The sequence below is a fragment of the Phyllostomus discolor genome, chromosome 13, assembly GCF_004126475.2.
Source record: "Phyllostomus discolor isolate MPI-MPIP mPhyDis1 chromosome 13, mPhyDis1.pri.v3, whole genome shotgun sequence".
Lineage (NCBI taxonomy): Eukaryota > Metazoa > Chordata > Mammalia > Chiroptera > Phyllostomidae > Phyllostomus > Phyllostomus discolor.
Window position 1 is genome coordinate 14,044,963 of NC_040915.2, and position 26,307 is coordinate 14,071,269.

At 42.4% G+C, this 26,307-nt stretch overlaps 1 protein-coding gene across 2 annotated transcripts in view; it reads right to left on the bottom strand.

Moving 5' to 3' along the window:
* The window catches only part of DIAPH1 (diaphanous related formin 1), an 85,719-nt gene that overhangs the window by 33,850 nt on the left and 25,562 nt on the right, over positions 1 to 26,307 (bottom strand). Inside the window, exons 2-18 of one of the 2 annotated variants that reach the window (XM_028527357.2) lie at positions 26,035 to 26,061; positions 24,897 to 25,049; positions 22,397 to 22,498; positions 21,916 to 22,046; positions 21,646 to 21,732; positions 20,735 to 20,798; positions 19,470 to 19,609; positions 18,017 to 18,125; positions 17,448 to 17,558; positions 17,166 to 17,284; positions 16,472 to 16,588; positions 15,762 to 15,877; positions 15,177 to 15,241; positions 14,455 to 14,634; positions 12,799 to 13,500; positions 11,864 to 11,978; positions 11,354 to 11,362 (exon numbers count right to left, since the gene is read on the bottom strand). In XM_028527357.2, the coding sequence (XP_028383158.1) occupies positions 11,354 to 11,362; positions 11,864 to 11,978; positions 12,799 to 13,500; positions 14,455 to 14,634; positions 15,177 to 15,241; positions 15,762 to 15,877; positions 16,472 to 16,588; positions 17,166 to 17,284; positions 17,448 to 17,558; positions 18,017 to 18,125; positions 19,470 to 19,609; positions 20,735 to 20,798; positions 21,646 to 21,732; positions 21,916 to 22,046; positions 22,397 to 22,498; positions 24,897 to 25,049; positions 26,035 to 26,061 (2,347 nt within the window). The remainder of the gene's footprint in view (positions 1 to 11,353; positions 11,363 to 11,863; positions 11,979 to 12,798; positions 13,501 to 14,454; positions 14,635 to 15,176; positions 15,242 to 15,761; positions 15,878 to 16,471; positions 16,589 to 17,165; positions 17,285 to 17,447; positions 17,559 to 18,016; positions 18,126 to 19,469; positions 19,610 to 20,734; positions 20,799 to 21,645; positions 21,733 to 21,915; positions 22,047 to 22,396; positions 22,499 to 24,896; positions 25,050 to 26,034; positions 26,062 to 26,307) is intronic. The other variant, XM_028527358.2, reaches the window with a different exon arrangement.

Consider the following 26,307-nt stretch of genomic DNA (forward strand, 5'->3'; position numbering starts at 1 on the left):
AAATTTAAATTTAAAAAAAAAAGGACTCTGGTACCACTTTAGCTCTCTCCAAAGAAACGGGGTCACACGGTCTTTGTGGAAGAGTCCTAGATCTCCCAGCATACCGAAATATTAGAACACTTAGTAAGATCCTCAGGAAATAACAACAAACTTTCTGTGGGGGTTAACAGAGCTCTGGAATCATGGAGGCCGCTCAGCATACAGTAAGCCATGGCTATCAAGCTCTACACAAGGTCTCTGATTCTAGGAAGAGGACAGAAGAGGGTCCCATCATGTGACAATGTAAGAAGCTGCCCACGTGGAGGATTTCTACTTTACATTCCTTCAAAGCTGTAATACACATGATAGAAAAATTCAGCACCACAAAGCCATTCGCAGGTACACACCATAAGAGGGAAAAAGAGATAAGTAGCATGCCAACTGATCAGCTGTCATTCCTGCCCAAAGATAACCAGATTCCTGCCGCTGGCCTCTTGGCCAAAACAATACTGATTTGCTAAATCCCACAGAACTATATCATCATGGATATGCAAGCTGTAAGGAGGGATGGGGCGAACTGGCAGAAATGGGTAAATCTGAAGGACAGGAACAAAGCCAAACAGAGTTCCAAGCGACAAGAACCAAGTGCTGAGCTGAGAGTTAGGAAGAAGGGGGCACACATGGGAATCCGAAACGGGAGCCGCCAAGCAGTATTAGAAAGCCGGGCACTTCACAAAGCATGGCTCACAACACAGTCACTGCGTTTCTCACAGACACTTTCCCACACACCCAGGAAGGTGACTCAATAAGGCAGTGCTAAGGAAGAGATTAGCTGCAGAGATCTGGCCAGGTGGGGACTGGAAGGACAGGCGGTGCCCTGAGCAAGTCAGCAAAAGGGTAGGACCGGTTTATGCAAGGGAACAGTTGGCTAGAAGGCAGGGAAAAAAAGGATCAGAATAGGGTACCAGGAATAAAACCTTTTCCTTTCTTAAAAAATGGATCAGGTTCTAAATACTGCAACTGACTGGCATATTTAAAAATTCTCTTTTAACCTCTATGTTCCCCTTGATCTCATTTTTGTACCTTGAGATCTATTTTTTGAAGAAATCAGGACACTGATTTCTGGTGAAAAGCAAAGTGTCACAGAACAGCGCTGTGACAGTCCCCAGGCGCAGGCATCTCAGGTGTCTCTGAACTTTCCTGCCTTGTCACCCCCTTTCACTAAAAGCTGGACTCTGAGGCCAACAGATCTGGGGGCCAATGCTGGTGTGGTGTTTATTTGCTACGAGATCTTAATAAGCAAAGGACATATGAATTCTGCACTGATATTTCTGTTATAAAATGAAGGTAATACTTATCAGGCTGTACAGTTTAATAATTAGAAATAGTAGGTGACAAGCCCCTATCGCACACAGTCTCTGACAGTGGATAGGTATTCTTGAATAAGACAGAATGAGAAGGCAAAATACATCTTATTCTAGGTGCTTGAAGCATTTTTAACCTGCACCATCTCTTCTGCACCCACCTAAATACTGAATAAACTGCTGAGTTCTAAGCCATTCTCTGTAACAAAGGATCCTAGAAACACCCTCCATCTCATTCAGCGGGCTGGGAGGGGAAGTCCAAGCATACAAAGGGAACAGATGGAGTAAACACCCAGCCCCAGCCTGAGTCTGCAGATGCAGCTGCTGGTTTTCGTCATACTGCTGTTTTTTTCCCTTCTTTGTTCCTAAGGTAGAAGCCAGGAAAGGGTGGGGATGGAGGAGGGGAGCCAGGGTGGGGATAAGGGCAGGACCATCGTCACAGTTACTGAAAGTCACCTGATGTCCTCCTCCAATCCCCAGTCTCTGACCTCACAAGCTGGAAACCGAGCCAAAATAGCTCAACTGCGCACACCCCGTGGCTGAAAAGAAAAATGCAAGCAGAACAGAAATGCAAGCAGAAGAGGGGCATTCTTTTTGGAAGGATTTTAGCAGTTCTTCTTGCCAAGGGGAAATTTAAACACACACACACACAGATCTCCCCCCCCCACACACACACACTCATCTCCCAATCTAATAGATACAAAAGAAAAAGCATCACCGACTCTTAGAACAGAGATACCGTAGATACCGTAGTATCAGGAGGGAAGGATGACAGCTCTCCTTTTGCACATATGGGGTACCAATGCCCTTTTGCTGTACAAAAGGGGCTCCCTTCCCCCAGGGAGCTGTGAGTAGAACAGCTCTTTCCACTGAACTGTGACTTTTCAACAGGGGGTCACTGTGAAGAGTGCAATGAAAGACACTGCACCTGCCTGGTAAGACTGCCCTCTGCTCTGCACACAGTAACTTATTAGGTCCAAGTGCTTCCAGAAATCCCCCTTCCAAGCATCCTGGACCAGGCAAATTTCCTTCTTCATTCTTTTGTCCTTCCCATCATAAAAATAACCACATCATAGAAAAATTGAAGGAAAAAACTTAGCACCCTAGGAAAAACTCTGTTATAGTTTTCTGGTAACATAACCTTCCAATCTTTTGCTTCTACATTTTTTTCTGTAAAAACACAATTGCAGTAAAGCTTATACATAATTGTTTCCTGCTTCTCCCACATAGCACTGTATCATGAACATTCTATGTTGCTCCAAAGGGTTATGACACGAGCCAGGGTTATAACATGGGCCAGTTAAACAGTACTAAGTTCTAGAGCAATTACCTTCAGAACAAAAACTGAGAAGTACCCACCCTGGCCAGGTAGCTCAGTTGGTTAGAGTGTCACCCTGATACACCAAGGCTGTAGCTTCCATTCCCAAATCAATGCTTCTGTCTCCCCACCCACCTCGCCCTTCCTCTCTCTCTCTCTCAAAATCAATCAATAAAAAACTGAGAAGCAAGAAAAAATTAGGTAGGTCACCCCTTTCCTGTAAAGACTACACCCCTTTAGGAAGAGGTGTCCTTATGCTAGTGATACAAAGCTCTGATCTAGAGTATAATGTTCCAGTGAACTAGCTAGAGGCCTGGGAGTCCCTTAGCCTTACTTTTCAAGTCTCTCTTCCTCATACCACAATGGCTAAAAGGCTCTAGAATGAGCTGCTGTATTTTTATAAAATTGGTATGGGTCACTAACTGTTCAGTCATGACATGAGAGAGACTGCAGGAAAAACAGAAAAAAAAAGATATATACACGCTAAGATGCAGTCAGATCAAATGGCTAATTGCAGTACTGTTAAAAAAGGACCGATTACTTCCCTACTATATTTTTATCATAATTTTCATTATAAAAGTAATACATACTTTGGAATATTTTTAAATGATGAAAAATCTCCAGGTACTGATATAAAAATTCTCCAGGATATAGATGGTATGAAACAGCATAGATAACATGCTACCTTCTGATAAAGGGAGGGAGGATAAGAATCTATATTAGCATTTGCTTATAAATGCATTTTTAAAAGACACTGAAAGGAGAATCAAGAATTTAATAAAACTGGTAGACTATGGGGCAGGGGGATAGGATGGGTGAATATAAGGATGGGAAAGAGACTTTTTAATAATCATCTTGACTTCTGAACTCCCTATATTACCTATGCAGAAAAACAGTAATAGAGAAGCTGAAAGAAAAGCCCCGAAGAAGAAAATCTGGTGGAAATACCCTTACTACTCCCTGAAAACTAGTCTGGTTACTCCTTTGTGTTTGGAGGGAGATTTGTTCCCTATAAGAGGACAAGTAAGTTCAGATCCAACATCTCCCGAAGTGTCAGGGATCCTCGTGGTAACAGGGTTTTTCCTTGAGGCAGCAGTATGCAGCCAAAGAGCCCTGGATCACTCTTCCACTTTTCTCAGAGCCTACCTCTGCTCTGAAATTTCCTGGAGATCCCATTCCTCCTCCTAATCGCATCTCCAATCCCTACCAACTTCCGGTCTCCACAGTGAGAAAATAACCCAGCTTGAACGAGAGTTATGTCTGCACAGCCGCAGTACTCTTCGTCAGCACCTGGACTTCCCCCACCTTCTCATCTATTCCACCTTTGTTGCACAAGCCCGAGGCCTCTCATCATCTGTCCTCCATCCATCCTCTCCAGCCCAATCAATCCCTAGGTGGGTCCCAGCTACTTCACTGACTCCAGAGAACCTCTTTAAAATATCCTTCAAACACGCCTGCTGAGACCTGGCTGGGGAAACGGCAAGGGAGGAATTTTGCAGAAATAAGTGCCTTCGGAGTAGAGGCTCCAGAATGTTCGCACTCAGTAGACAATGTCGAATTGTTTCCAAAGTGATCTCGCGTGACCTCTAGAAAAACAAAGATAACACTTGTACAATACCTACTCTGACAAAGACATAAAAATGTTATCACGAGAAAAAGTAGAGAGCAACTTAAGGCTACAGCGGAGGAAGAGAGCAAGCAGAAAATGGAAACATAGAGACTGAAGCAATGAGTCAAGGCGGGTTAATATATCTATGACGAAATTACACAGGATACTTGTTAAAAATACACCCTTCTACGGTCCTTGTAACTTGAACTCTCTGACCCTTTAACAAGCTCCTCATGTAATCTTATGCACACTAGCAGTTGGGAATTACTGGTGGAAACAGACATGTAAGTGCAGGAATGACTCCATGAAGACGACAGGGAGTTAGGCAAAACAGATCCCCTATGAGACGATGTAAGTCTCAAGACAAAGGACATTTGTCAGAAGTCAGAACTCAAGACAAAGGACTTGACACGAGAAAGGACATTTGTCAGAAGTCAGATTTGGAATCCGCAGGTTAGGGTGGACGGTGTCTTGGGTTTGAAAAACACAGCACCAGTCTGCACGTCTAAATAGTAATACAGGCACACACCAGTTTGAATAGCTAGAAAGAGGCTCTAAAACTGAGATTATCTTGGGATGAACACAAGCCAAGGAGTCACAGAAAGGTGGACTGTGAAAACCTTTCTGTACCAGTAAATTCTACCCAAGGTAGGCCAAGGAATTCCCTGAAGGAAATAAATCCAGTAGGGTATCTCTGGGCAGTTATCAGTATATAATCAGTGGGTAGTTCTATTATGGGCTTGAAGTTGCTATTTGGTAGAAAATGAGACAGAGATGGAATTATGAATGTGTATATAATAGGGTTACAAATATATTTATAATGAACTACCAAGCAGGGAAAATGCAATCCTCTATTTAAGTACTCTGAAAGGAAGGCTATGCTTTCATGAAGCTGTCAGACTAAAACAAAAACATTCTCCCAACTCTGGGCCCCCAAAAGAACACTAAATTGCCCCTATTAAAACCACCAGCTGCGATAGGACAAGATCCTTTTGTGAAAGGGCAAACACAGCTTCCTGTCTTCATTTTACGGGTCAGTCCTCCAAGTAAATTTCCTTACTGGTAGAGGGCAGCATACGAAACAGGCAGTATCTGAAAACAACAGGGGCTGCCTCTCTCTAACGTGACTGCGTCACTAACAGACGTAACAATGACACATCTAAAATAGAAGAGATCCATGTGCCATCTGGTGGCGAAAAAGAGAAAGAGCACACTGCAGATATATCAAATTCCTCCAGTTTAGAAAGAATTAAAGTTTAATTCTCTTTATCTGATGACTCTCCCTTAAATCTCCACTAGTACATGGAAAAAGAAAAATGAAACTCAGATCAGCACAAACAAAACAACACAAGAACCTTTTAGAAAGCTGTCTAAAGAAGAATTTGAGATGAGATGACAGATAACACCAAAGACAGTTTATGCAAGGAAAAAAATATATATATGTACATATGAGTATATATACATATATTTTTTTCCAAGAAGATTCAAAAAGAATCTTACCCATTCCTTTAGTAGATATGATAACCACAGTAACTGTGGGGGGAGAGGGAAATTTTTTATTTTATATTTCAGTGTACACCATACATTTGTTGAAATGAGGGTATCTACCACATTAGTCTAGGAACCATTGTAACAGAGAAGAAGGCACAAAAAGGGGGTGAAAGCAATAGTGGAAGTGTATGGAAGTTCCTCCTCTGTTTCAATTTTCTCAGTGAAGAAGAGGGAAAACAAGATGATGGAGGTGTTGGGTCTTTGAGGAGAGAAAAGGTGTCAATCATGTAGGAAAGTAGGAAAGAAAAGTTTAATACCTGACTGCCTGGCGGCATCAAAAGCCAAGCAACACTGCACAGGGAGCAGAGGAGAGCCTGAAGGAAAAGCAGACCGTGAAGTAGGAGAAAGAGTAAGAACATCTGCTGTCGTGAAAGCCAAGTGAAGCCGATGTGTCCAGGTGGGGGACGTGATACGTTTTCCTCCACTCACGTTCACGTGCAAGGCTGCCAGTACAGGGTGGATGGAGAGAGGGAATTAACCAGGAGCGCGGTCTTACCAGTCAGGTATGCTGAAATGAGATGATGGAAGAAAAAAACGAAACAAAACCAATGCGGTGATCACGGTTAAGCACGGAATTTCAGCTGAGGAGGTGACACGCAGTGAACGGTGGTGGGAGAAGTGAAGTGAAGTCACAGTGCGGCTGGAGGACTGTTGGGGTCAGGGTGCGAGAGCGAGGCAAAAAGATGGAACGTAGGTGGTACAAGGCTGAGACTGTGGAAGGGCTGAGGTTACCGGGGCCTGACCACCGGGTAAGGCAGGGTAGAGGACAAGATCACTGGGAAAAGATCAATCATTCAAGGGATTGCGAAGCAAAAAAACTGGTAGGATCACAATCCTTTTGCATCAGAACTGTTATGAAAAAAGACAAGCAGGTTGGGGTACTGCAGAGAGTGGCCAGGAGCTACACTAACTGAGAGACAAGGAGGAGTGGGTCAGGGTGTTTGTACATGAGAGCACGAAGAGAGAAGGTGGGCGATATAATTTCATGTCATGAGATTTGAGATGATGGGTTTCTAGGAAAAAGGAGGAATGATCTGGAAGCAGCAGTAAAGAAGAAGAAGACATCTATCCCATCTCCAGACCCAATGATGTGAGGGTTATCACAGAAACTCCTGTGGCGGGGGACTCCCCAGAGAGGGACAAGAGGGAAAGTGGTGTCAAGGGAAAAAGCCAGGTCTCTGTTAGAGCAACTCGGTGAAGTGGATGACAGCAGACTTTGCCAGTGACGGACCCTGAATTCCAGAGGGCACGGTGGACAGGTTTCAAGAGTTCAGGTGGGATGGCAGGAAACAGGACAGCAGTTCCACAGAACTTAAGGGACGTGAGGGCGACCTGTGAGCCTGTGGTGAGTGACATGAACGGCACAATATTAGATCCAGTGGATCAGAGGCAAACAGTGATGGTAAAGGAGGGGTCATTTAGGTCCTTTTTTTACACCACTGAGGACAGGGAGATCATTACCCGTGGGACATGTGGTAGTCATGCCCTGTGCAGGACTCCTGGTAACCCCAAGTGACAGCGGTAGATTTATGTACATAAATTACAAGGAGTGCTATATAATATTTTGGAATCTCCCAACTATTCTGTACTAAGTCTGACCCTACTCAAAATCCAAGAGAAGTCAGTAAATAAAAGAATCCCAACAACTGTCCTAATTTCATGTACTCGAGAGGCGAAATGAACCGACCAGACATCTGTCTGCCGCAAGACTCACTGAACAAGGTGGAGAACACTGAGCTCCTATGGAATCTTATTTCCAGAGGCCACAGGTGCAGAGGCTGTCAAGATTCAGCAGGGCATTTCCTGATGAAGACCCAACTGGGTGGGTGCCACAGACTGGACAGAAGAGGATCCCAGGGAAAAGAAGACCCCTTTGCAAAAGAGGGGACTGCTTCCCCACCACGGGCTCCCGCTAAGGCCCGAACCCTGAAAGCCCCGGGAGAGCAGCAGACAGGTAAACTACCCACGGCTGCCGACAGCTCTGACTTGTGGGCAGCGGATCTGGACCCGCACAATTCAAACCTGACTAGGAAACTGTTACTGTTTATGAAATGCTCAGCTCTTGGTCAAGATCTTGCTTTCCAGCCAGAGTTCCTTCTAAATTACTGTTACTAACCACTTGGGCTATTCTGAGGTTCACAGCTCCCATAAAGCACTTTGTATTTTAACAGGGAAGAGACCATCTAATGCTACACAATTGTCCTCTACACACTGACTAGGGGGCATTAACTTGTGAATCTTAAGAACCCAAAAGATTTCTTAAAAGGATTAAACCTAAAAAGAGTATCGCTTATCACTTACCACGCTGTTTTCAAACGTAACCGTTTTAATGGGATCACGTCATCCATGAAGAGAGTAAGAGTCAGAAGCAAGGCGGAGGAAAAACCACCTTGTGCACGAGACAATGACCCGAAGCCACCGCAGTGACCCGAGAGACCCCTCGGGGAGGATGGGAAAATCACCTACTGAGCCTGTTCCCAAGGAATTAAAGAAGCAGAACCAACAAAGAGACCATGATGATAAAAGACTCCTTACTGATCACCAAAAGGGAAGTGAGAAAGTACTAGAAGTTTTATAGCACCACTGCCTATCAATTCACAACTCAAAATATTGTCTTGGCAACATATCTATACGAAGTCAAGAGTTTAGAAACAAGAGAGTAACCTTTGAGAGAGAAAAATGTGCATGAGGACAGGTAGTATAAATCTGAGGACCATTCCTTTCTCTTAGCTCTTCTCTTAGAACAAGGTACATGCCTCCTTGAACCTTAATGAAGCAGTGGCTGACGACTTTTGACTATAGAAGGCAGATGAAAAGAGGTGGATGTTTTCTTTAATGTCCATTCCTGGAGAAGCCAATAGGTATATGGGAGTTTTTAGGTAGAAATAAAATGTAAGGGAGATACAGCTATGTTTAACAAATATCAGTTGTGTTTAGCAAGCAAGAGAGGAAATAATGCAATTATGAAAACCTAGTGTCCAAATAACTTCCTCATTGAGACTGGCAACTACTGAGCAGAAATCATCTACGCAGAACTTCTACTAGGACCAGATAAGCGTGTCTTACTTCTCTAACTGAATTAGTTGTGCTACAGTTGAATGCATGGTAATCAGAATATGGCTCCTCCTCTTCAACCCTAAATATCCACTATCTCACTCACTTTTCCTAATCTAATGTTATTCCTTTTTGTACTCCTAAGAGTCACACAACAATGACATCAGTAAAACACTAAAAACCCCAAGAAGAAATGATTTGTTGAAGGGAGAAGCGTTTGTTCCTTGGGGGGAAATGAATGAAAACATGGATGTGGCGTGGCTGGGAGCTCTGTTGCATCCAAGTGTTACAGATAACTGTTCGAGTTTATCTTTTGATAACTGTTTATAGATTACTTAGTCAGATTACTTATGACTATAGTTGATGAGAAAAAAATCTCTTCTAGGAGTTTCTTAAAATGACTACAATTTAGGTGTCTGGAAAATTGCTTATGATTTCATAATTTTCTAGAACACCTTCTTAGTGCTTCCTAATGAAAAGATGGGAAATTAATACACTGTTCCAATTTAGCACCTGAAAGTCCTACCTAAAAGTAAAGCTATTTACAGACTAAAATAAAGACTAATCCTGGCTGGTGCAGCTCAGTAGACTGAGCGCTGGCTGTGAACCAAAGGGTCGCCAGTTCAATTCCCAGCCAGGGCACATGTCTGGGTTGTGGGCCAGGTTCCTAGTGGGGGCCACGTGAGAAGCAACCACACACTGATGTTCTTCTCCCTCTTTCTCCCTCCCTTCTCCTCTCTCTAAAAATAAATAAATAAAATCTTAAAAAAAAGACTAGTTACAAATTTCCTTCATCAAAACAGAAGCAATCTAGTGATGATTATTACTACATGAAAATCCACACTGCCAATAAACTATATGAACAAATTCATACTTATTCTCTTCAGATTAAGATACAGAGATTTCTGCAACAGCGGGTAACTTAGTTGGTGAAAAAATCATTCCAAAACACCAAGGTTGTGGGTCTGATCCCCAGTCAAGGTATAGGTTTCCCTCTCTTCTTGCCTCTCTCTAGAATCAGTCAATAAATAAACCTTAGGAAAAAAAGATACAGAGATTTCTAAGAATAATTTAAGGAAAAAAAAAAGCCAAAGTTGTTAGGAAGTAAGAACCTTCCATGAATAGAAAGTGGTTTCCAGGGCCAAAGTTGAAAGCTAAAGGAGCATTAATAAGTCTGATTACACTGTTGAAAATAACAAGAAAATAAGATAAGGTCTTAGGGATATAACGCCAAGGAAAACCACCACACCACAGTAAACCCCACTACAATCAGTGGGAATGCACACATACTGGACAAAAGGAGGGTGGGGAGGAGAGGGATGTGCCCAGGAAGTGCACATCTGCAGTGGCACCCAGAGCCCCGCCACAAGAAAGGGATTTACCCCAGAGGCTAATACAGGGACAGATTCTGTGAACTTATGAATTAGCAAATCATTTGGTTCTGATGTTCACTGTCAACTAGTCTTTGTGGATGTACTACAGCAGTATAAGTGATCATTATCACAGCATTTTAAACTTAGAGGGCAAAAGTAATTCCCTGAGTTGGACTTGAGTTGGGAAGGTGACAGCTCTCAGAAGAAAAGGCACTCTGCCCTGGAAGCTAGGGCAACAAGGCAGGCCTGGGCACTGTGATCCTATGCTCCTATACCCCCACGTAACTACGGGTTGCCAAAGGCACCCAGGAATCTGTCAGCCTCCTTACTAGAACAAAGTGTAGCCTGGTCCCATTAGATCACTTCAGGAAAAACAATAATCCCCTTTTAAAATACTTATTTACTGGGCGGGGGGGAGGGAATGCTCCTTAGCTGGAGTGTTTATAAATAAATAATAAACCTCTAAATAAACAAAAAAGCTAGAAGAAGATGATCACAAGATGATCATAATTCACATAGAATTATCACAAGGTATATTAAAGGAGCACAAAACCCAGGAACTAGGAAGTGAAAGAAGAAGGCAAGAAAGATCAGCAATACTAAAATAAAGGTGAAGAAATGAAGGTGAAGAAGAATGTATATTAAAAAAATGGACCAGAATTATATAAAAGAACAGACCAAAAGTCAAGACTCCTGGATCTGGTTATATAACCTTGGGCAAGCTACCTAACTATTCAGCTCATATATTCTACAGAGTGGAGATAATACACATCCTGCCTGTCTCATAAGGCTTCTTTGCGGGCCAAAAAGGTCAACTTATGTTAAAACACTGAAAATTATAAAACACAACACAAATGTAAGATAATGGTATTATCACTGAATTTGTCCCTCACCTTCCAAAGAAAAAATAAGTATATGATAGCTTAATTTTTCCTGTCAGTTAACATCCCAGCTACTGTTCCTCCTGTACTCTTAAAAACCAAAAAAAGACCAAAAGAGAAGTCAAGCCCCATTGCTAGTCTCAATTGTCTGAAGAGAAATTCCTTTGCATTGGTTTTCTCTAATATTCAAGAGACCCAACTAAAAGGCTCTCCCATATTCTTACCTTTTGATGCTGCAGGAGCGAAGGTCCAGGAAGGAGAAAATATCAGATATTGGAAAGAAACAGAAGAAAATGAATCACATATAGTTTGTTGTTACTATAGATAGTCGCCCAACCACCTGACCTATTAAAGACTCTGCCCAACCCTTATTGATTATGGATGTAGGTCTGGGGATAGCACCTTCAAGTCGGTGCCAGAATCGGTTCAAGAGCATCATCAGAATGGGCCCAGACTAAGCTCTGTCACCTTAATCTCATATCAAGTTATAATGACATAAAATACCTACCTGTAAAAAGACTGGGGTGCAGGTGGGGGAAAATACCAACCTACATGCAACAGCTCTCTTTCCCAAACCCAGCATCCCCCAAATATAAAAATACTGAATTTTCTTCCAAACTGAAACCCCATCTCTCATCAACCCTCACCCATGGAAGGGAAAGGAATGGGAAACCCACTTAAAGAACATTCTAAGTCCTACGCTGACCCTTTGCATGAAAGAGTAAGGGACTCACTCTTGGTCTGGGCAGAGAAGGCATGGGTAAGTTTGGCAAAAAGTTCATTGTTCTCAAAGCGGTCCTCCTTCACCTTTGTCCAGAAGCAGTTCTGGGAAAGGTCCTCAGCGACAAACTGTGGATACAGGCAGGGTGTTAACAGTTACTAAAGTCAGCCCGCACTTTCCACCCTAGAAAACTGATAGAGATGCAAGCGGTGTCTAGCCGGTTATTAGCACTGTCGCACCAGAGCGAGAATGACCTCAGGTACAGACAACAGCTGTGCTCTTCCTGATGAAATCAGGAGATGACGCTTCCATTTTGTTTGTTGATGATTATTCAAGTTATGTTGCGGATCTTCCTTCTAACCTTAAATCCACTAGTTTTAGAAGTATTAACACTTATTTCACATCTTGTTCTACATCACATATTTTCCCATCAATTTGGCTAACTGTACCACATTCATTCGTTTTCTAATCCCTAACTTGGTTTCTGGAAGCAAAAGGAGGTGCAGAAACACAGGGGTCTACAACACATAGTGGGAGCAATACTGTGTCATGGAAACATCCTGTGTGCAGCTTATTTACCCAAAGGTGAAGGTAGGGGGCTGTACCCATAACCCACGACTTGAAATCAGCAAAATTATCAGTACTTTGCAGGCTGGTGAAATGACTATTATCAAATTGTGTTACCCTGGCACTCATATCCTCAAAGGCCAAAACCACTACTAACTTAAGTTTAGGTTCTGTAGCAGTTTGGACTCAAAGAACTCTCTAAAGTGATGTCTAGCACATAGGAGATGCCTAGTATCTGCTGAATATACATATGCATGAGTGGCACTGAGACAGACAGATGCGAGCCTCGCAAGGGAAGCCCAACCATGCACAAAGTACAAAGTAGGAAAGTGAAGTGGTTTCTGAATAGGTACTGATGAACAAATGGACAGAAACTCTCACCTTGGACCAGTTTGGCCTCCGGAGCTGCACTTCTGGCTTGTAAAGCTTCTTTGGGGTTAATCCATATGGCAGAACTGGGGCTGCAGGAACTCCAAATCCAAAAGGGGGAGGTAGAGGCATACCCATTCCTGGTGGAGGTGGAGGAATGCCAGGGCCTCCAGGAAATGGAGGGGGTGGAGGGATTCCAGGACCACCAGGAAGAGGGGGAGGGGGAGGTGGCATTCCTGGTCCTCCAGGCAAGGGAGGAGGGGGTGGGGGGATGCCAGCGCCCCCAGGCAAGGGAGGAGGGGGTGGGGGAATGGCAGCACACCCAGGTAAAGGGGGAGGTGGTGGGATGGCAGCACACCCAGGTAAAGGGGGAGGTGGTGGGATGGCAGCACTCCCTGGCAAAGGAGGGGGTGGGGGGATGGCAGAATCCCCAGGCAAAGGAGGGGGTGGGGGAATGGCAGGATCCCCAGGCAAAGGGGGAGGTGGGGGGATGGCAGTACCCCCAGGCAAAGGAGGGGGAGGTGGTGGAGGAGGAGGAATGGCACCACCCTCAGGAAGAGGAGATGAGGGTGAAACAACAGTGCCAGAGTCACTAGGTAAAGGCGGGGCAGGGGGAACAGTAGCGCTGCTGGGCGGGGCTACAGCAGTAGCTGCAGCAGAGAGCAAAGCCATTTCTTTCTTGGCATCTTCCAGGTCCTTGGACAGCTTGGCAACCTAGAAATGCAACATCAATGACAGCACACTTCTCACTGCACCTTGGGGACAACTGGGGTTTGAGGGGACCTAAACAACGACCTAATTCCAACTTCTCATTTTATACGTAAAGGCCACGAAAGGAGACATGAAATGACTGGCTTAAAGTCAAACAGCCATGTAGTGACAAGACGAAATTAAATGTAGGTCTTCGTGTTCTTAGTTCAGCATGTTTTTTATTAAAAAGGCAACTGCAACATTCCTGTTAAACTTTCTCTTTGATTAGAAAATGCAAAACTGAAGTAAATCAAATATTCCAGTTATATAAATAACACATGTGCTACCATATAAGTAATTATATAGCCACATACCATATTTTGCCATGTGTAATGCGTACATTTTTGCCCAATTTTTTTAGGAAAAATAAGGACGCATGTTATACATGGGTATATACCCATGGTATATAATCATGGGTATAATAATCCTGTGCATAATGTGCACAAAACCATGGGTGCGTATTATATGTGACAAAATATGGTATGTGGTCAAATGATCAGATCACAGATCACCAAACATTTATGACTGCAGAGAGAGTGTGTAAGGATAAATCTGTCCAGAGATGACAAATAGCAGAAAATAAGCAAATATGAGAAGAATTTATTTAGTTCCTACTCCTAAATTCATTGGAAGAGTATCATCTTCATTTCTGAGTAGAACTGTGACTTATTTTATTCTTTATGTTGTTCTGTATTTTTAAAATTTTCTATCTTACATATTACTTATCCCTAACACAACACAAAACAAAACAGTAAAAGATTTTTAAAAACACACACTAGGTAACTAGATGACCAATTAGTAGCTGACCCTCCCCTCCCCCGGGGAGCAAGGTGACTCCTGCTCCAAGACAGGCTTGCCCTGAGGCTGCTGGTGGCAGCTGCAGGTCACTTTGCCTCCTCTGCTCAGACGAGACCTCACCTCTCCTGTGAGCTGAGACACCTCTGTTTCCAGGCTCTGCTTCTCTGTGGTAATGTGCTGCTTTTCAGAATCCAGTACATCCTTTTCTCCTTGAAGATCCTGGAGCTTCTGCTCGAAGTCGCTTTCCATCTTTTTCATTTCCACCTGTAGCTCATGTCGGGCTGTTAACTCTAAGTCCAGCTAAAGGAGAGAGGAATCAGGCTCCCAGTAAGCTATCTGGGCAAGGAGGACAGCATCATTCCCCAGGATTTACTGCTTTGTGCCAGTCTTGGATCTATAGAGATCACTGGCCCAGGGAATGCCTCAGAAAAAAGAACACCATGATTTTGATCTGAAAAATCATGGATAAAGGAGGAGTAAACTAAGGACCATTTCCATAGTTTATCTATTTTTAGAGTAATATTATTTTTTTTAAATAAGATTTTAAAGACATTTAACCAGGACAGCCATGGCATGTAATCTGAACCATAAAAGGAGTCTTTAACAATCAGAGAGAAGAAGAGAATTCAGATATACTACCGCTCCTACTGTTCCAGGCAGAAGAGGCCTGAGATGCCAGGAGAGCCTGAGAGTGCTTTCAGAACCACAGGAGTGTCATCTAAGAACTGCTATTGTGTGCTGAGTGCTTTAAAAATATCTCAGGTATGCTTCACATGTCAGAAAAATAATAATCCTCAGACAAAGAAAGATACACCCTGATTTTTTTTATTTTTTGCACTCACCTTTTTTTCCAGCTCTGTAGCTTTGGCTTCAGATTTCTCTACCTTTGTTTTATCAATCATTTGATCTAAAAAGAAGAGTCAGAAAGTAAAGTTCCCAATCTCTTATTTTCCTCTCTTACTACCTAAGCCCTTCAATATAACCACAGGGCAGGGAGGTCTTTGGCTCTTTTGCTTATTTTTATTGCCCTTCTTAACATTCTGGCCCAGATAAAGAAATGGAACTATCAGTTTAATTCAGCATAATATTTCTGAGTGTCTATTAAGGCCACCATGCTGGGTGGCATGAAGAATGCCTACAAGTCATACTTACAAATCTTGGAGACCAGCAAGAGTCCTAGCTTATTGTTGAAGTCCCTTCAAAAGGTGGGGTAGTGTATGAGAAGGAGTTAAATTTTTTGAAAATTGTGTAGAAATAAACTAAAGGTTTATATATTCTTAACACAGATGCTGGTTAACAACTAAGAAAGGGCCAAAATACAAATACCTGGGGACCAGAAAGAGACCTTCTCTGAAATTTTCACTGAAAGATGAAAAATGAAAGGTACAGGCAATATTTTAAGGAAGCACATAGAAAAGTACACTTACCAATCAGTCCCTCAATATCAACCTCGAGGTGCCGGCACTTGAAGTCAGGATCAGCCCCGTTCTTACGCAGAACTATCTGAGAAATACATTCTTCAATCAGCCTATAGTACTGCGGTCTACAACAGAAACAAATCAACATTATTAAAGAAAAACCACAATCTAGTTTTCGGAAGTATAGGATCAAGAAAAGGTAAGTGCTCTGACAACACAGGGACCCGGGGATACGTGTTCTGAAAGGACCTTTCCGTACCATGAACAGAAGCACTGCTGCCACGCTAAGGACCTTCTTCCACGTCAGCCACCCCAGCTCCTTCAGATGATCGACACGTCTCAGCATCTGCCTCCTAGTGCCAATCCCTTCCCATCTAAAACCCCAGGCTGACCCTCCGTGTCATGGATGGCTAAATCTCTACTTTCAGGCAACCTGAAAGACCTTTCAATTTACCTCCCTTTACTGCCCTCCTCACTCCACACTACCGGATCCCTCTGAAAGAGAACAGGCACTTCACCTTACACACTCTGTGACCTCTTCCCCAGGGATGCCTTTCAGTTGGATAAGAGAGACCAATGACGACTCCCTTTATATCCATGACTAAAAATGAAACCTAATCCTCACCCTTTTTCCCTTTACAGACAATCTTTGAACTTAAGGGCTTTGCTCTTTCCGCTCAGGCTGAAGTTCAAAACCTCCCACAGGTATGCCATCTCACCTGGCTTCATAGTCATTTCGGACCAAGAGTAGGTGCTGCAGGATGGACAGGAAGTATGGCTCTGCCTTCGAATCCTTCACTGTGTTTAAGAGAATCTGGAAGACTTCACCCAAATCAGTGGAAAACAGGAAGAAGCTAAGGAAAGTATATATTTAGATACTATGACAGGTGGCTTGCCCAAGTCTCAGGAAAAGTAGCAAGATGCTCTTCTATTCTAACAGCTGTTCTTCCTGTAAATATTGCTCGAAACTTGAAGCTCTATAAACTTCCTCTAGCAAGGAGACCAGTGAAATAGCTTGAAGATCAATTAGAAACTCAAAGATAGATGCCTCAAAGTCACTTGTGGCAGTATGAATGGGTAACCAAATTACTCCCTCTGCCGGTCTCTGGAATACATACCAGAAAGCAAAAGATAACCCCACTCCCTGACTTACGTGTGTTCTCTAAAAACCAGTTCTACATCTTAGTAAGCTAAACTACTGTGTTCCAGGAGGTCTGAACTAATTTTGAGGGCTGCTTCCATGCTGAACCACCCTCGGATCACTTTTCCTAACTTCCCTGGTCCACGCTTTACGAGGTCAATAACTTTACCAGCAATTAGAAGACACCTGCCTTATCTACTGAGAAGACCCATGGGCCAATGTCAACTGAATATCTCCTGCCTAGATTGAACCCAGTCACAGCAAAAGGATATTCCATCTCCATTCGAATGTCATCCAGCCGTGCCTTCAGGTCGTAGGAGTCTTCCTCCGCGTGCTCATCAAACACACTGAGCTGCACTCGCATGTCTTCGTTTTCGATCTTCCGAAGGGCCTGTCCACGACAAAACTGGAAGTCAGGGAGCCCAGCAATGGCCAGAAACCCAAGCCTTTCAACCTGGTTTGCCAACTGAAAACCAAAGTTACCCCCGGGATGACTGGGCTGTAAGAGCAGGAAGGAATCAGCGCGGCCTTTCTAACGAAGGGCTGTGTCTTACCTGCAACACCTGGTGCAGCCCCAGCCGCATCAGCTCACTCCGGATGTGAACTCGGAAGTCAAGTTCTTCAGCTGGGGTGATGAGAGCATTGATCAGCTGTAGGCATCCCACCTAAAATTTTTAAATTCAGCAGCTATGTCAGTGTTAACACCTAGATACCAAGATTCCATTCCCTTTACATGTATTTTGAGGACCCCAGGTGCAATCTAGAAAATACAGCACAGGACTACAAGAACGAATTTGTGCCAGGACAGTAAGGCCCAGTTTGAGCAGACCTGGAGAGGACAGAGGTCTAACAACCTCAAGAATTTGATGGTATACTTTGTTCTAGGCCTTGGTTTTACTAACTTATAAATAAATACCATTCCTTTTTCCCGCTTCGTAATGAGGAACAGTTCTTTCTCTACCTTCTTGGAGAGAAGGATAACCATTTTCCCTTCCTAACAAATTCTGAAATGTAAAACATATTGTTGGAGACTATACCATGTGCTCTATTAAAGGGTCAAACGAACGTAAGTCTTTCCATGTTGAACTCTACTCTTGGGCCCAGGTTCAGGGGAGGTACATGCCTTGAGTGCAATGGAGGTCCCACTTTTTAGTCCATCCAGCAGTGGCTGAAAACGTTCCACCTCATCCATCTCAGCTTTCTCTGTCATTGCCTCCAAAACCCGTACATTCCTGCCCAGGAGAAAAGAAGAGAGCTGAGCAGGCGCTCTGACACAGACAGGCACAGCGGGAGATTACACAGGGACACCGATGGAACAGGAAACAGAACATGGTCAGTGCTCCAGATTTCTCACGGTGCTCTCCTGGCCCCCAGAACAGGGGCCAGAATCCACTGGAAGCTAAAAATCGTCTCTTCAGAAAAAAAACTCATCCCGAGACTCCTGTCTATGGGTACCAAAGTAAGACACCTCCTCAATAAAGTATAAATTGGTACAGCTTCTGGAAGGCATTTAATAATAGCAATTTTGAATGCAAATAATATTTGGCCTACTTCTAGAAATCTACCAAACATAAATGCATAAATGTGAAAAAATATATGTACAAGCACGTTCATTACAGCATCATATGTAAAAGTTAAAATTATATTACCTAAAGCAAGAGCCACATATGCTTTTTAAAAAGTCTACTTAAAAGTCTAGCAATGAGAGAACTGTTAAATAAATTATGGGATACACCATATTTTTTTAAACTATAGGACACACTTTTCCCCCAAATTTGGGAGGAAAGGGGTGTGTGTCTTATAGTCTGAATGTAGCTTGCCTGGCTCGCTGGGTGGGGGTGGGGGCCAGTGGGGGTGGAGTGGGGTCACAGGTTATTAAATATTTTATCACATTTTTTTGCTTCAAAAACTTTTTCCTATTTTCCTCTAAAACCTAGGTGCCTCTTAAGGTCTGATGCGTCTTATAGTTCTAAAAATATGGTACATACTATAGAATGCTAAATAGCCACTAAAGATACCTACAAATGTTGACATAAAAGGATGCCCAAGATCTACTGTTAAATAAAAAGAAACAAACTGAAAAACATAAATGGTATGATTTAACTTTTGTTAGACCCCTCTACAAAAATAAAAATCTATCCTGTGATTGGTTGCATACACATAAGCCATCTTTCCTTAGTTCTGGAATACCACATATTAAAATCTAGGAAATGCAATATATTTGTTTGTACTAGAAAAAGATCTCTGAGACAGTACCAAGCCATTAACAGTAATTATCTCTGCAGAACAGGATTTGCCAAAGGCACAAGGCTGTTAAATTTTACTTTATATACTTCTGTATTATTTGCATTTTAAAAACAATGTTGTGTTGCTTCTAAATTTTTTTAATGGAAAGATTATTAGCTCCCATCACCTAAAAATCTTTCTTAAATGTAAGATTCAGTGTTCACATCTGGGAAAGAATAGTCTTACCTAGTATTTAAGACCAAGTGGCCACCCAAGCAACTCAGTTTTCCTCCAGACTAGGGAAGACAGTAAAGGGAGAATGGAAGGGGGGAGTAAGCCCAGTCACGTACATGTCCTCCGGCTGTGGCAGGATACAAAGAGCAGAAAGCAGCTTGGCCGCATCTATCATCATGTTGGGAACAGCAGGGTCCATGGCCCTGACCAGCAGTAGGATTCCTTCGTCTGTCTCTAACATGGTCTTGATTCCAAACTGATAGGACAAGAACAGAGAAAGCAGGCTTAAGGACGACTGCATCAAACCCCAGGCAAGGCTAGGAGTCATTATGGGTTAAACGGTATTTCCCCCCCAAATTCATCTGTTGAAGTTTTAACTCCCAGCACCTCAGAATGAGATCTTATTTGGACACAGGATCATTGGCAAGTGTAATTAGTTGTTACAAGGTCACACTGGAGTAGGGTGGGTCCTTAATCCAATGACTGCTGTCCTTATGAAAAAGGGAAATGTGGACACAAACATGTACACAGAAGAATGCCACGTGAGTACGCAGGCAAAGGTCAGGGTGATGCATCCACAAGTCAAGGAAAGCCTAAGAGTGCCAGCAGGCCACCAGAAGCTAGAGAGAGGCATGGGGCATACTCTCCCTCAGACTCAGAAGGAACCAACCCTACCAACCCTGCTAGCACTCGATCTTGGACTTACAGCCTCCAAAAATGTGAGACAATACATTTCTGTTGTTAAAGATGCCCAAGTTATAGTACTCTATTATTGCAGCCCTAGCAAACTAACATACGGTAAAATACTTTTCCCAAAAGAGTGAAACAGAAGTAAGCATAGGAAAAGAATTTGCTCGTAGATAACAGAACAGAATTCTATGTCTCCCAAGAGTTAAAAATCTTGGATTTTTATGTTTCTTTTTAATGCCCCCCCAACCCAATGGAATAAGTTAATTATAATAAAATTAGACAGTGAGGAAGATAAATTTGCATCCAGGAACAAATAATCATGGGCTCCCTGGGTTTAAATACTGAAAAAAAAAAAAAAAGAAAAAAGAAAAAAATTTCTATATATGACTGAAAAAAAAACCTTCAGACATAAATTTTTCAAAAACAGTAAGTGAAAGTCAGGAAATTCAAGAATTAGCATTAGAAACTATAAAAAGAGAAAGAAAATTGAGACTACCCTCTGAAACAGACATTACAACTGGAGGGAAGGGGTCTAGAGAAGCATGTATGTGTGGCAATCAAAAAGTTACAATACTAAAAGGGAAAGCTAAAAGTCTTGAACCTCATACTCCTAAGTCCTGTTTGGAGTTTGCCAATAGAAGAGAAAGAAAGGTCACAATGGGGGTTGGCATGAAAACAGGAAAAGTCTTACCTTGTTATTCATAAAAGCTTTCAAGCAGCGAATGATCTCGTGCTGGTTACGGCTATCATAGTTCCTGCATGCAAAAGACACAATCACTGAAGTCCCTTTATTCTACAACCCTCTCCCCCATCTGACTTTTCAGTCTTGCAAACGAGGGTCTCAGGAATATCCCCAAACAGCAACTGAGTAAATTCTAGCCTGCAGCACTTTGTCCTGAAGCACTGGCAAAAACAGGTAGCTGAAGAGGGATTGCCACCATCAAAGACCTTGGTTAATCCTCTCAAAATCCAAGATTTAGTATTACATTAAAATCTTCCCACTCAGTCCCTCTAGGCTCTTAAGCGCTAAACTCTGCCAGGATAACATTGCATCTATGACTGCCATCCTCATTACTTCAAAGGTTTGAAGGCTATACACTCAGGAGGTACAGGCCCTATGGTTTATTTTGGAAAAATTACAGGAAGTAAAGAAGTTGCTTTGGGTCAGGCTGGCTTTGAGGTAAGCTAAGACAGTCCAAGGTAACACCAAGAATTATTCTAACTCTGATGACTGTCATAAAGCTACTTCCAAAATGATGAAGTATACTATAAGACTTCCACATGAGATCTGCCCCAGATCAGATCACAGGACAGCGCTGAACTAAATCAAACCCTATTTCCAGGTTTGATAAGGACCTATGCTGAGAGATTCATAACCTTATGTGGTATATACAGCCTGTGTTATTCACCATGAAATTGAAGTTCCTCCTCCCTTTCCCGTATCTAGAATCATCACTCATCCTCTAGTCACCTGCACGATAAACTCCGTTTTTGGCTAACAGCATATTCCCGAAGTCTATAACTTTACCTTTAACTGCTACTTTTTCCTTTAGAGCAAATGGCCAAGTCCCCTACAAGATGTCAAAATGTGAAAGTTCTTACCCAGAAGTCTCCTCCTTCTCATCGTGGAGTCGTTTAAGGATGTCCAACAAGGAGGTCAGGCCCTCCGCACCAAACGTTTGCACCCAGCTGCAAGGAAAAGACACAGACAATGCAATATTAAATCAAATCAATGAATTCATCTGCACGAAAACAAAGTTCATCCTGGCAACTCCTTGCTCCCTATCCAGAACATTCTCCTTTGATCTCCAATCCCCACTGCTAAACTCCAACCCTGGGCTCTCACTCCTGACACCACCTGAGAAGCCTCACCTGACAGGGTTGTTGTTGAGGGAGACACGAAGGGACTCCAGGCAGTTGAGCAAAGCCATGTCCCGCAAGCCTGACCTCAGCTCCTGAATGTACACCATGGGAGACCGAGAGCTCTCCTTTTGGCTCATGCCCTAGACAGAAGCATATAGAGAGATTAGTGAGTCCTGCACCCAGTCATAAATTGGACTAGTATTAGCCAATACAGTTTAAATAACATTAAGGCAGATACCCATCACACACACCACCCAACTATGTGAGACTCAGAATCTCCCATCTCATTCCCATACATACTTCATGAAAACTGAATCAAACAGAAAGTACGCGAGAATGTTAGCAAGTGAAAAGTATGAAATGAGTAGGCTCATATAGCAGAATGAAACAGAACTGATATAGACATAAAACGTTCTGGGAAACTGGTAAAACAAACAGGTCCAAGATCAGGGCGGCCTCCCACATCACGGCTGCCCGCCCCCGAACTCACAGCCTTGGACGTGTGCAAGTACTGGGACACCATCTCCCTCTTGATGATAATGTCCTTCTCCCTGAGAGGCTGCTGTTTCTCCTCATTCAGGTTCATATCCACCTAGTAGAGAGAGGAAAAAAGGGAAAAATAAAATTGCCTTGATTTCTTCACAAGTTTTTAGTGTTTAATATTTTGCATACCTAGTGAAGAGCTGAATACATAAATCTAATTGAATAAATGTCCCTGATCCCAAGAGATTTAAGCTATTAGATGATGCAGATTGCTCAGGGACAAATGTGGTGAACATTTTAGTATAAACCCTTGTAGACATCTTTATATACATACAATTAACTTTTTTCCTAACAAAAATGGACTCAATATAGATGAAAACTGCATTTTGTATTATTAAAAGAAAATCACACATGATGATTTCTGCACTTAGGATGGACCTTAATAATCTCTTCAGACTGAAGTACTGAATAACTGACATCATCCTAACACCAGCAAAATCTGCAGCAACTAGGGCCTAAACACCCATTTCCCTCGTTTAACTCAGTCCCTGTATAAACTCCTCTCCCATGAAGAGAGAACTGGAAACTGTGCTGAAGTTCCTCAACAGACACAGCCTGGAGTGTGTTATGGGGAGGGGTCTACTCAAGCCTATTACATGTATAACCATGTGTCTGAGCCCAGCGTCTCAGTGAGCACGAGTTTAACCCTAAAAAGTCCAGAAGAGTATTTGAAATGAGGAAAGTGTAGGGGGAAAATGAGTATAATGTATTTCTTCTTGGTGTGTTGTGTGTGTGTGTGTGTGTGTGCACGTGCATGCGGTGTGTAGGAATCACTGCCCCCAAATAGCAATTTTAATTTGACATTTTTCTGACTCAATACCTGGTGCTTTTCCCCTCATTTTACAGGTGAATTGAACAAGAAATTGCAAACTGTTGGCCCTCTGGTTGGATCACCCAAAAAGAAAGTGTGTTTTGCTTGGCTATTTAACATTTTAAATTTGGGAGACTTCAAATAAAAATGTGGATTTCTGGCGTGAAGGGATGTAATCATCCAATTTCAGATTGTGGGAAGCTCTACAAATCAAAATGTTTTTATAGGAAAACCTATAGATTAAACGAAACTTAAGGGACTATTAGGTACAATGAATCTTATACGCAATTGTGATAGGAATAAAAAATTACTTTTTCATAAATGACCTAATTGGGGAAATCTGAATGTTGGCTATGATATTTGATACTATTAAAGAATTATTGTTTTTTTTTTAATTACAGATTTTTTGCTTCTTTTGAAAAATAGAAATATCTGGCACTATTGGGCCAGTGTTCCCAAATGGAATGTTACAAAACCTATTGAAATTAACAAAAATGCCAAAAGTCTTCCTTCAATTTAGCACAGTCCCCATTTTTATCATCGTCTATCTAGTCTGTTTAATTTATTTACACTACCTCCATGGCCCTAAAGACATCTAAATTTGTAATCCAATGCCAAGGGATTATCTTGATAGAGCATACTCTTAGACTCTTAATACACTTGGATTACTGAGAGACAAATTAAAAGCTTCAGTGAAAAATAATAAAAGTAGTACTGGTTGACTGCTATATGTACCAGGTCCTGTCTTAAGGATTTTAAACCCATGCTTTTAATTAAGTTAGGCTTGCACTAGCCCCTATTTGAATCTGCAATCATATATCCAGGCAATACACAGGTCTCATGAAACCTTGTAAGCATGTACTCAAAAGTTTCCAAGACTTATCACTCATGGACATTCACTGAGTGTCCTCCTCACTAAGAACAGCAAAGTAAGCCACATCCATGTATACATCATGACTCAACTGACTTTAGCCATAATCTTTAAAGGTCTTGTAGTAGTTACAGATAGCATCAGAAGACCTTGGGCAAATGATGCCTTTCCATTCCTCAGCCTCTTCTTCGTGACTGTTTTAATACTTTATCTACTCTGGCTAACCCAAAGTCTCTACACTACCACAGGAGTTGATCCACTCACCCTATGTCTTTGTGGCTAAAATGTTGCTGGGTGGAAGGACATTAACAAGGTGGTCAGTGATCAGGCATTTCCAAGCCTAACTCATAGAGTTCAATCTTATGTGCTGGTGCTTGTGCATTTAGTCTCTTTGTTAATGGGACTGCTATTAGAAGTTCCCTGTTAAGCCTGGAATTCTTTGTACTTAAGGACTAGTTATGAGGACTGTGCACAAAAAAGGTCCCACCATGACCATAAATGCATAATCAGAAAGTAACATGCCCTGGCTGGTGTGGCTCAGTGGATTGAGCACCAGCCTACAAACCAGAGAGTTGCTGGTTTGATTCCCAGTCAGGGCATGTGCCTGGGCTGTGGTCCAGGTCCCCAGTAGGGAGTGTGTGAGAGGCAGCACACTGATGTTTCTCTCCTTCTCTTTTTCCCTCCCTTCTCCTTTCTCTAAAAATAAATAAATAAATAAATTTTTAAAAAAAGGAAACAAGCAACATTTTAGGGTGGGAAACTTACCAGCATCTGTTCAAAGAGTGCTAAAACTTGCTCATCTGAAATATCTTGCAATGATTGTGCTGTGGGATCATCCCCATACAAGGCAGAATTTCTGTGAGCAGAACTGGACTTCTCCTTCTCCTTCTTAATTCTCATGCTGGTAAATCTCTCCAGCTGAGAAAGAGAAAACAGTATTAGCAGTGATCCATCTCCCCACACACGACAAACCACCCATCAAATAGCCAACCCTCTAACCTCATACATGCATGACTCTTTGGGTTTGTGGGCGGTCCAAGACTCTTCTGACATGAAAAGAAGAAACCAGTCTTCTTCTTCATATCTAATTTAGTATCCTGACCCTTTACTCTCATCTTTATCCAAAAATAAAAAGACTGGAGTATTAAGATTTGGACCCCTCTAAAAAGAGAAAACTTTGTTCTTGAATTTCCCTGCCACTTCTAGGAGCGCAGAACTGAAAGCATCTCATGTGCTGAGCTATCCCAATAAAATGCCCTTTGTTTCCCCTAGCTATCCAGTAAGAAATCTGGCCAGGCCCTCGGAGGATCCCGCCCTTCAAGAGGTAAGTATGACCACAGACTGTAATAGATATAAATCATGGAGAGTAAATGTATAAATTCCTTTTCTTCTGTACATGCCATAGCACTTGTGTTATGTAGGCAGCAAGCATTCAATACATATTCTTCAAAATCCCCTTTGCAAAGACTACAATGTTCTTCAGGGGTACATATGCCATCTCTGCCAACAAAATGCCCATGAACCACTCCTCAAACCTCAAGTAGAGATGTTCAAATCAAAAAGAGCCACTGGTAAGCTGCTGCTTATCAGCTCTACCTGTTTGAAAATAATAGTAAATATCTGCAAGGATCATAGAGCTTCAAGTGATATGAGTAGCATCCAGATTGCAGGTCAGCTTGGAGTTTAAAGAAAGTGCCCAACCTTGAAAGCCAATGACTATGCCAGGGAAATGCATGCAATGAGCCAAACGCAGAACAAAGAGTTAGGAAAGCTTTGAGATGATCCGAGAACAGAATCTATACCACCATTACAAGTTATATAAAATCAGAGTTATAGGAAATAGTAACCATCATGGTGTAGAAAAGGAGCTAGAACATGCGCATGCTGAACAGTATGTCCTTACCTCATCTGCCATGAGCCGCTTCAGAGTCTAGGAAACAGGAAAAAGGAGGGAGAAGGAAGAGATGAGAGATCAGCGAAATGCCAGGAAACCTCCCAAACGCCAGATGGGTTGGGGAAAAAAGAAGGGAAAATGAGCTGAAAAGATCTAAGTTACTTCCCACAAGCTAAAAGATTTCTGCCAAATTATTCCTTAGCACACTTCTTAAGTCAGAGGCAGGAAGAGTTTTAAGGTCACTAACACACAGCTCTTTGAAGGGGAAAAAAAAAAAGATCT